The sequence below is a fragment of the Rhyacophila brunnea genome, unplaced genomic scaffold (assembly GCF_057557595.1).
Source record: "Rhyacophila brunnea isolate RB1 unplaced genomic scaffold, BYU_Rbru_1.0 scaffold_6, whole genome shotgun sequence".
NCBI lineage: Eukaryota > Metazoa > Arthropoda > Insecta > Trichoptera > Rhyacophilidae > Rhyacophila > Rhyacophila brunnea.
Window position 1 is genome coordinate 28791193 of NW_028233276.1, and position 12549 is coordinate 28803741.

At 29.1% G+C, this 12549-nt stretch overlaps 1 protein-coding gene across 1 annotated transcript in view; it reads left to right on the forward strand.

The window, feature by feature from the left end:
* LOC147065496 (atrial natriuretic peptide receptor 1-like) overlaps positions 1 to 12549 on the forward strand; it is a 161424-nt gene that overhangs the window by 81733 nt on the left and 67142 nt on the right. Inside the window, exons 2-3 of the mRNA XM_085956996.1 lie at positions 10342 to 10407; positions 10519 to 10597. Of these exons, the coding sequence (XP_085813122.1) occupies positions 10342 to 10407; positions 10519 to 10597 (145 nt within the window). The remainder of the gene's footprint in view (positions 1 to 10341; positions 10408 to 10518; positions 10598 to 12549) is intronic.

The window sequence follows — 12549 nt, forward strand, 5'->3', positions numbered from 1 at the left end:
GATTTTCTCAAATTTATAATTTTCTGACTAACATAATAATTCTGCGCTCTAATTCTATAAGTGTATAATATTATTATGTGAAATATATCAATTATTCAGAAGAGATTATTATTTTTTCTCATCGACAATATAATATATTATTAACTTTCATAATATACGTCATGAATATCTGGTTATTAAAATACATATATTAAAGAACTTATAACTCGGCAATTTTAAAAAAAATCTCAGCATCTGAATCGCTCATGTCAAAATAGGCATTTCTTGATGTAACTGTAAGATATGCTGAAACATTATTTTGATATACACGTCAGCTATGCTACTATTCCATTATACACATCAGCTGACATAAGCAATTCTAGCAATAAAAGAAAGAACATTTGAAATAAGTACTTTCTGATCTAAATAAAAATAGCTAAAATATGATATAAGTACTTTAAGTATTAGGCCGCTGAATTACATTATAAGAATATACCCACATCATATAGCAGTAAAAATAAATTTAAGTTTCCTAGTTTTAAAATTATATAAAAATATATTTACTGAGTAAATTCATTTAAATTTTTACCTGTTTTTTTTAAATTTTATAAGTGCGCAACAAGAAGCTTATTAAATTTAATTTTCCGGTTAATTTCATCAACTTTTTTAATTAAACGTGCAAAGAATTTTCATCACCGGAACATAGCGTATTTTTAAAGTCAAAGAAAAAAGGAAGGAGTACCCTTTCCAGAAGGGCGGTCTTTATCGTAGTCATTTAAACATAATGCCTGAATGCAAATGCCACCTAGTAAAAATTCTAGGGACATCATGATACTTAAATACATATTATAATTATAATAAATCTGATAAATTGTGGTATTCTATGTTCATTATCATTTCTTTTATGGTATGTTTATAAGTATATGGGCAGAATTTCTCTTTTATACAAGAATATTGCAATGTGTGTGAGTTGTGATTGCTTTATGTTAATTCTGTGAGCATAATATGTTTTTCATAATACGTGTTTGTAAATTTCCACTTGACTGATTCTAATAAACTAAATCATAACACTATATTTGCTGGTAAATAACTTACAAAATAATACTATTTTTCATTATTCAAAATTTCTTTTTCTAAATTTATTATTACTTCATAAATTTCAATAATTATGAAGTATTTCATCAAATAATATATTAACGAATAAAACATCTATAACATACATAGTTAAAAATAAGAATAATATAACACCCTTAAAGCTCATGTATATTCTGTTTAACTTAAGAAAGTAAATAATTAATCTTCTTTGAATATTCTTTAACAATATTATAAAAAAAAAATAACGGAAATACATAGAATATTGATGAGTTTAATACAGTTAAATGATAAATATTATAAATCTTGAAAAAGTTTTGTAGATATAAGTTTTAGTGAACTAACGCCCTCGTTAATAGACGGAAAATATTTTTTTTTTGTTTACATAACTTTAATTAGATCGATGGCATGGTAATATAAAGAAATTGGTTACTAAGTAATAGAATCAAATCTAAATAATAATTTGCCATAAATATAGTGCATTTCATTTTTTTTCTTGAGTGGGTAGTATATGAGTAGAAGTTTTGGTATAAGTAATCAATTAGCTATTCAAAAAAGCAAAAAAATATAAAACATTATATAATTTTAGAAAAACACTAACTGAGAGAGTATATCACAACCAATAGAAAAAACTTTTTTTGAAAAAAGTAAGCCAACCGGTCAGGAATCGAACCCGGCATCTCCAACGGGTAAACGCCCCAAACTCGTCGCATTCAACCATTATGCTACGGAAGACATACTAATGACGACAATATTTAAGCTATTGGCTATTAAATACCTACCACTCAGCGCTCTTCGAAATCATGTTACTTTACCATGTTACCATAATCATGTTTACCCGTTGGAGATGCCGGGTTCGATCCTGACCGGTTGGCTTACTTTTTTCAAAAAAAGTTTTTTCTATTGGTTGTGATATACTCTCTCAGTTAGTGTTTTTCTAAAATTATATAATGTTCAATAATCAGAATGATATATTCTTAAATCTTGTGAATTATTCGTTTGAATAAAAGAAATAGTTAATTAAAAATTATTAGCAAGTACAAGAAGTTGCTTAAAAAATATTGGAGAAATTCCTAGACGTCGGTTAGTAATCATTTGTAATAGTAAAATAGCTACCTACTTTGATTTAATAAACAAAAATCGATTGCCGAAGTAACATGATTTCGAAGAGCGCTGAGTGGTAGGTATTTAATAGCCAATACCTTAAATATCGTCGTCATTAGTATGTCTTCCGTAGCATAATGGTTGAATGCGACGAGTTTGGGGCGTTTACCCGTTGGAGATGCCGGGTTCGATTCCTGACCGGTTGGCTTACTTTTTTCAAAAAAAGTTTTTTCTATTGGTTGTGATATACTCTCTCAGTTAGTGTTTTTCTAAAATTATATAATGTTCAATAATCAGAATGATATATTCTTAAATCTTGTGAATTATTCGTTTGAATAAAAGAAATAGTTAATTAAAAATTATTAGCAAGTACAAGAAGTTGCTTAAAAAATATTGGAGAAATTCCTAGACGTCGGTTAGTAATCATTTGTAATAGTAAAATAGCTACCTACTTTGATTTAATAAACAAAAATCGATTGCCGAAGTAACATGATTTCGAAGAGCGCTGAGTGGTAGGTATTTAATAGCCAATACCTTAAATATCGTCGTCATTAGTATGTCTTCCGTAGCATAATGGTTGAATGCGACGAGTTTGGGGCGTTTACCCGTTGGAGATGCCGGGTTCGATTCCTGACCGGTTGGCTTACTTTTTTCAAAAAAAGTTTTTTCTATTGGTTGTGATATACTCTCTCAGTTAGTGTTTTTTTAAAATTATATAATGTTCAATAATCAGAATGATATATTCTTAAATCTTGTGAATTATTCGCTTGAATAAAAGAAATAGTTAATTAAAAAAATATAAATTTAATTCTGAACGAAAAATGTGGCAGGACAGAACAGTCAATTTTCTTAAAGGTTATTTATAGTTTTTCTGTGATAATTTCTAAGAATATTATAAAATAAGCTATATACTTACTTATAAGTATATTATTTCTTTCGATTTTTGATAAAATATTTTTTTTATGAATCATATTATATTAGTGTTGATTTTTTTCAATAATAATTGTATAATCATACTCATTGAATAAGGTGAAACATTTTGTTGAGAAACGATAACATAATTATCGTTAAATAAAAATCGGTTTTCTTTCCAGGTATTTGCATAGAATGCTAAAGTAATACTTTAAATGGTGTCCATTATAATGACGATCGAATTTTGTTTAGATGAAAGAAATTCGTACTCGCGAAGGTAAATTAAAAGCTTTCTTATCAAGTCAATGGCATTTTTGACACGCCAGCTTTTTTGTTGAGTAAATCGTATTTACGAACCTTTTAGAGGTCTGTTTGAAAATACCATTCATTTCGTTTTGTATTTTATAGGTACACCTTTTACTTGATTATTGTGTCAAACAGATTTTTTGCAACCCTTACATTCATCATTTATTTGTGAATACTCACTTAAGAAAACATTTACTTTAAGTACTCATAAGTGTATAATAAATAAATATTTAAACTAGGTACTTAAATTCATATTAATCCTGCTAATGTTTTCATCAATTGAACTCTATTATAATGGTTTTGAAACATTTTTTTTTTATTTATTTATTAATTCCGTCTGATTCACCATAATAAAATGCTGGACAAGTCCCACACTACAAAAACTATTAAAAATATCTGACGTACGTAGCAAAGTCTGTTTAATAATGCTTTGTTGCCTAAAAAAGATCCTTATTAATGGCGCTCGGCTCTACTATTCAAACAGCAAGTAAAAACTGGACGCCAAAAGTGACTTCTTATATCTAAAATTACCGAGTGTTTTCTCTTAACCATATATTATATGTATGAATAAAAAGATGTCTAGAAACTCAAAGTAGTATATCTTGAAATGGAAAGATCATAATGGGCATGATAAATAGAAGCAAAAACAAAAAAATAATAATAAGACATCAAACAATGCAATTATCTTAATGTTTGATAATCACGTTAAATGGTTATGGGTAGTAAACCTTCGTTGAAGTAAAGACAATTTATAGGTAAATCTAGACATCTAGAAACAAGATATGTACATTTTATTTAAAACAGACGGCAATACATTAAAATTTAAATATTATATTATATTAATTAACTTTATTTTAAAACAATGGCTTATAATAATAATCTATAAATGTTTAAATCAAACGGTATTAAATTAAGATTGCTTATTTATTTATTTAAGAAAAACAAAACATTGTGGACATGACAAATCTAAATTCAAGACATATGTACACAACATGAGATTTACATTATAACAAATATTATCCTCACAATAGAGAAGAAGAGAATATATAAAACAATAATAATAATAAATAAAATTAAAATAAAAACATACCTAAGTACAATTGTATACAGTAAAATAAAATTTTGAAAACAAAAAACATACAATTTTATACAGAAAAATAAAATTTCGAAAACAAAATACATAGCACGTCACGGAAAATATCTACGTCTTTGGGGAGCGCATTGACTAGTCCTGCATCCCTCGCCAACAATTGTTAAACAAAAAGTAGGATGATAATAATTTATTGTAAACTAGGACGTAGAATAAATAATACCTACACGTAGCACAAGATTACATATTTTTTAGGATCAGTTTTTCAAGTATTGTTTTTCACATGCATTTCTGATTCTTTTTTTCCCCTCCATAAAACGATATTTTGAAATTATTTTTATACGTTTCTGGGAAAGGATTCTTGGACAATATTTTTTCATACATTCGACTTTTGTTCTTGAAATACTACCTATTCGTAGATGCAGTTAATAAATTCCTCTCCCAGGTTGAGATTTTCTTGAGGCATCCGTGGCCGAGTGAGGTTCAACGTTGCATCACTCACTATCTTAGATATATACCACAAAATTGGCATGGTTCACCTCAGTTCACCCTCGTATTTCTACATTACTTTTAAAGTTACTCTTACCAATATCCGCCGCAAGCATTTGTTTTCAAAGCTCCGCATACGGTTGATCTGAGTGTTCATAACGTGAGATGACTCTATACTACAAAACAGTACACTTTAAATACAAGCTTACAAATGCTGTTTGTTTCTAACTAAGTACAGTTATGAGCCCCAGATATTTATTATTGATGTATTTTTTAAATAGTCACTCAATACTATATGTAACTGGAGAAAGACGCAAGAATATCAGCGCGCGACAGAGATTTTTAAAAATGCCCTGTAATATCCATAATATTATGCTCTAGAGCAGGCGGTGCTAGACTTTGCACTACTGACTATTTCGGTTTATAGCCGACTGCATAACCATTATCTATAAATCTTTATTCTAAGTTATCTTTCACCAGTCGGTCACATTCAGCTTCTCAGCGTCCTTCTTGTCCACATATCTCCTCCAAGAACGGCACAGAGGTCAAGTTCTTACTAGCGTTCCTTTATAAACCTTTTAGAGAGCTCTAGAGTATGACAACGTGACCAGTTCATCTAAGTTTTCGCGAACTCAAGACATTAACTATAATTTAACTTAAATTGTTCGCAGTTGTTTGCACTATTTGTGATTAAAATAAATTCTCGTAATAACTATGGAGTTTCATAATAGCGGTAGTTTCATATTATATTATTCAAAAAAAACAGTAGGTATTCCAATATGCACAGCGACATTATAATAATATTTAACCATAATTCCGGATGTATTAAATCCCCTGAGTATGTATGCTATTATCAAACCAGATATTACAGCGATGGTTAAACATATAAGTATCGCATTTCGCGGGTTTGGCTGTTATTAACAAGTCAATAATCAATAATCGAAATGAGTTACACACGTATACTGACTTGTAATATAGTAAAGTAGGTAGGTACATTCATTTTTTACAGGGTATGTTCGCGTTTACTTAAATACTCAATGATATAATTTAAGCCATATTGTCTAAACTAATAAATATATACCATACGCCATACGTATATGTATATATGAGAAATGGTTGCTTACAATAATATATATTATGGTACAACATTTTTTTAAAGCAGTATTATACAATAATTATGTATGTCTGATAGCACATAGATATATTCCCGTATTAGTCCAAGCCATTATATTATATAGACGTTTTGAAAAAAAAATCTTCAATATAAAATATTAATTACTGCCATATTCTATAATGTATCGTATGTTATTATATAAATCAAACATTATACAAACAATTAGGAATTCTGTTTAAGAATACCTACCAACTACATAATAATATAATGAAGATATGTATTGTTGGAGCCTGATAACTCTGATATACTTTTTCAATTAATTACCCACATAATAATAAAATTATGGAAACATGAATAGTTAAGTTAAGTTAAATTTTTATTAAAAGTTGCACAACATACATCATATTATTACTTAATACTATATTGGTTATTTCTAGGAATTCTAAGAATCTACAGCATCTACGGACCGCATGCCACTGATACCTACCTATATTTAATAGAATAGCATTTTGTATTAAGCATTCATTATTCGGAACAACCTATAAAACATGAATATTATTGTTTTTTAAATAAATATTTCTATTGTGCTTTACAAATTAAACTCACGGTGAAAACGGTAGTAGGGCCGAAATTTTATCTACATAGGTATTGTTTTAAATTCCGTTATTGACAAAATTAATATTTTTTTCTTTATTTATGTTATTTATCAATTCTTGGTGGAAAACATTGTAGCAATTGAAATAAAACACACTATGTAGTTAGTACTTATTCCACATAGTTTAATAAGTAATACATACTTAACGTAACTTCACCATGTCACGTCCCCGTATTGGACCATATGACAAGCACGAGGTTGCACCATTTCTCTAGATCAATCACCACGTTTTGCAGCTTCCGCTATGTGAAACCTGCAACGCATTGATCGCTTTTGTAGTACCCTTTCAGCACGAGGGAGAGCGGCCATGGCGATGGTTTCCTTGAGATTATGCCACAGGTCATTACTTATTGTGTTTTATTGTAATTAATGGTTTTAACATCACTAAATTTGAATCGGCATCAAGATTTTTCCGTATTTTAGTTGTAATATAATATCTTCACCTGCTAACATTTGTTTTATGCAATGAAGATGTAACATAATACATGCTGAACTCTTTATTGAACATCCATAATTTGGAATCCCTTGCTTCAACATCACAAAACACGGTTACCAACATAACAAAATTTAAAATACCCACAAACAACTAGGTACTACTCGTAATATATTTGATATAATATAACATAAACTCTTTGAAGGCTCATAAATTCCTGTTTTATAAATGAAAATGGTAATATCTATTTTTATCTTTTCCGTAAAAAAAAATATGATGAATCATCGACTGTGCCATACTTGTATCATACGTATTGCCTTGAAATGTTATTTAACACTACCCTAAATATACGCATGCATATCTTTAGCTACCATACATTCAAAACTTTTCTTTTTTCAAAAAGGAAAGAATAGTGTGAATTTATGAGAACACGTAGATTTATTTTTTGCTGACAGCGAGTTAAAAAATATCGTCTGATAAAAAAACAAGTGTTCGTTTGTCTTTGTTAGGTAGAAAAATTACTTTGACTTTACGCAAAATATATCGCATACTGGCAACAAAATAGGTAATATTCGACAAAACTAGACAATATTATGTGTTTATAAAAAAGGACTTTGACTGAGAATATTAAAAAAATCTTTTGAACCACATTATTTTATAATTTAATATATGTATGGTAATTATTACTTGGCATTGGATGTATTACCTGCAAGAAGGATTATTTACGCATTCCTTGAGGTTAAGAGAAAACCTGGATGGCCAAAGGCCTGGACTACGCCTCAATCTCGATGAAAGCAACTGAAAAGTGTCAGCTGAATCGTGCAAGACACAGAGAGTTTTCAAAGCATGCTAAGACCCAAAAAGGGTTTAGTGACATAAATTATGCATGCTACTAAAATAACTGAGTTAAAAGTAATACACAATATGAATTATATTATATTGCCTCGTTTATATCAAAAGCTCACTCCAATATAATATAGTAAAAAGACACTTAGGTATATTTACCGTATTCGTTCTAAATAATTCTATATGTGCCTTGACGGGCTGATGTTTTATTAATTGATATAATTAATAATATTTGGGTATCTTTATAGTATACGAGTATCAAACCAAATACCTTGTAATCTTGGAGCTTTTGAAACGAATAGTTCAAAAATCTTTTGTTGTATGCAAAGTAGCATTGTAAAATAATGTATACTGTTAGAAAACAACAAAATATCATTGAAGAAGTGACTTTTTAATTTTTCACAATAAAGTTTTTATCAAATTCCTGAGTCAAAGAATTTGTGGAATATTAAATGAACGAAAAATTCTTTAAGCGCCGAAAATAAAAAAAAATGTTAATTCCTAAAATTTAATAATGCGTCGGGTTATTTTAATTTCACAAAGTAAAGCAAAGATTTATAAAGTTCACATAATGAATTCCAAGGATCCTTAAAACGTTTATATAAATGCCTCTCGGGGAGGCGAGCAACATATTAAACTGAGTTTAAATTTACGTGAAAAGCATATTGCGCGTACGTGGTTAGTAGAAACTGCTTTTATTCTTGCAAGTGAAGTTACATTTATCCAAAGTTCTTTTATTTTATACAAAAATATCTTTTTAAATAGATTAAAGTCTCATTATGAACAAATTCTATATATAATACACATCTACTACTACACACTTATTTAACTACTTTTATTTTGACGTGAAAGTGTTTTTAATAATAAAATGAACTTCAGTAGGTTATGTAGTTGCCAGAATCATAGTTAATGCCTTTTTTTAAATATTGTCACTAAATAATTTTATTTAACCTATTGTGATTTATAATAACAATAAAAGTATAATTCAAATATCTAAAACATATTAACCATGTAACTTACTGTTTACATCCAATTTTACATGTAGATTTCTTTATTACTTTTGTGATATTTAAATTATATCACTGTTTGATTAGTTTATTAGTTAAATATTAAGTAAGTAATTAAGTTTAACATTGTTTAATATTTAATTACAAAAATAATGGTAACACAAAACGTAACGTAAATGAGTAAATAGAAAATATTTCCTCTGTAATTAAATGTACTAATAAGAGGGAGTACAATCATACTTATATAGATTTACTGGATATATCTAGCATCGAAATAGAAAAATTAAATCAAATTATGTGAAATTAAAAACAAAAGTAAATATTTTTTATTTTTTTAGAAAAACCCATATATTAATAAAATGTTATAAAACTATGTGTTCGTTGAAAATCATATTGTTATTAGTATATTAACATAAAATAATAATATTATGATTATATTTATAAATAAAATATAATTAAATTGGTTGCTTCGAAGTTCGCATAAAGATTTTGGAATAATTCATAGTAAAAAATTAAAAATCGATATGTCTATACTGAAGATTCGATAAAAATAATAAAGCCTATCTCCATATTTTGTATTTTTACTTTTCATGTAATATTTACCTCTAAAATCCAGTAAAAAAAGTAGAGCCAATTAAAAAATATATTTAGCTTCGTCTTTCGTATTATATTAATTTATATCTATTTAAAGAAGGTTTCTTTCATCGTCTTTGATTTGTATATACTTATTTATTTATATACTCCATATACATATTTAATTTTAAATAACGATTATTTTAGATTAATATAAGCAATAAAAAAAATAGAAAATATATAGCCTGAAACTTGCCACAGCTGAAGAAATATCCAAGTTAGTTTTACTCCTCACGGTACTGTGAATTGTGTTTCCACATCATTTTGTAAGACTTAACTACTTTATCGATCCAGATGCCCCTAGTTAATATGCTGGCATAAATATAATTTATATTTAAAAAAAAAAATGAACTCGATTATATTACATGTCTTTATTTTTTCTATTATCCAATCATTAATTTTCTTGTAGTTTAGATAATATTAATTGCTATAAATATAAAAAAATAAATATTTTTGAGACAGCGTTGATCATAAAATTAAGCATAACATTATGTATATCTATATATTATTGATGTGTCTTAAAAAAACAGTTATACAAAAGAAACCAAAATATGAAAGACATTTATAAGGCAGACATGGAATTAAAAAAACTTCTTGCGTGCGATAATAAAATTTTCATTATAGTTTTAAACGTTGCATTTATGAGACAAAGAAAATAACATTTCCCTCGGCTTTTCGCAGGGCTCCCAGATGTGCGACACCGAGGTACGTCGCCCCTTTCGATCTCCCCACGGCATTCCATCGACGAGCGCGGGCAGGGAGTGATACCAGTCGGCTTGGTAGTGGGCGCCAGCTCCGCTGGGCCAGGGGGCGACGGCGCGTGGGCTGACGCGGCAGTGGACGCCTTGGTGCGCAGGTGCTGTGCGCCGCTCGGTCTAGATGACGCGGACAGACCGGATTTTCATGCGCTCAAAGCCAATATACGCCGGATCAACAAGTGAGTAAAGTATTTTATTTGAATATTCATTCGGAAATTACAAAAACGCGCGTAGATGTGTTTCCTGCTTAAAGCTTTTACGTAGCCTTAATAGGAGAACAACTGCAATATCTGTGTGGATAAAAAACAAGTGGATATTTGAATAAATTGTATTGAAAAGAGATCATTAATGCCGCAGATTAAAACTGATAGTATTATTATATTTACAAATTACGACAATGTATTATTTATTTACACATATTTATTGAACTTATTTACTCGCCGATTTTTTTATTATATAAATAATAATATATCAATCAATTAATAATTCAGTTTACTGGATTTACGTCCAAACTGGGAGCTTTAAAACATCTCTTGGTAAGTTATGTCATTTTGGAAAATTTTATTTTTATAAATGTTAAAATCTTTTTTATTTAGATTTACACCTAGTTTAATTAGTTATTTGTACTTTCAAAATATCCACTGATCATATAAAAATGTAAAGTTATTTTAATTTCTATTATTTTGGATGAATACTATCGACCAAGAGCACTTTGTAAATTGTAATTGATTTAAGTTTTGTACTATTCCATTTGAGTCATTTTTTGCGACCCAAGTTTTATCTTTCGGCATATTCAGGCACTATACACACTTACAAATGATAAATGTCCACTGGCAATGAATACATTTAATTCTCGCCTATATACTAAATTAATACAATAATAAGATAAAAATCTTGTTACCAACTGAGTAAAGGATCAAGAATAAAAACAATTTTTGAATATTTTGAGTGTTTCTACAATATCATTACTCGTAAATGAAGGAATTAGTTAATTAGGTAAAATTATCTAATACCTACTAAATTATAAAACAAATAAACAATGTTATCCATAATCGGTAAACTAAACGCATCAATCGTGCACCAAAATGTCAAGTTTTAAGATGGTAAATTAGTTAAACATGTATATCTAAAGGGTGTTTTTTTTAGAGGTATAGAACTTTATATTACTTTATAGAACTTTATTGGCGGCCATTTTGTCAGCTGTTAAGTGATTTATGTTTAGTTTGGTTTGGCATTTCAACATGAATAGACTGACGCCTGAACAACGCTTCCAAATTGTGAAAATTTATTTTAAAACAAGATTGCCGTTGATCCCGATTTTCATAAACGAATTTTGTTTAGCGATGAAGCTCACTTTTGGTTAAATGGATACGTCAATAAACAAAACTGCCATATTTGGAGTGATGATAATCCTCAAGTGTATGTTGAGACACCGTTACATTCAGAAAAATTTACTGTTTGGTGTGCTTTATGGGCTGGTGGAATAATTGGTCCGTACTTCTTTAAAAACGATGCTGATCAGAACGTTACAGTCAATGGTGACCGCTATAGAGCCATGATTACTGATTTTTTCGTTCATCAATTGAACAACCATGATGTGCAGGAGCTGTGGTTTGAACAAGACGGCGCAACATGTCACACAGCTCGTGCCACAATTGATTTATTGAAGGAAACGTTTGGTAACCGCATAGTTTCACGTTTCGGACCCGTAAATTGGCCTCCAAGATCGTGCGATTTAACGCCGCTTGACTATGTTCTGTGGGGATATGTAAAGTCGCTAGTCTACGCCAATAAGCCCGAAACAATTGACCACTTAGAGGACAACATTCGCCGCATTATTGCCGATATACGGCCACAAATGTTAGAAAAAGTCATCGAAAATTGGACCTCCAGATTAGACTACGTCCGAGCCAGCCGTGGCGGTCATATGCCAGAAGTTATATTTAAATTATAATGCCAGAAGAACATCTTTCGAATAAAGTAAATTTCATGTCAATATAAAAAGTCATCTTTGTTTTATTCCATTTCAAAGTTCTATACCTCTAAAAAAAACACCCGTTATATGCTATCAGGTTTTATTAAAATTAAACATACGTACTTTCATGCATATTATAAATATCGTCACCTCACT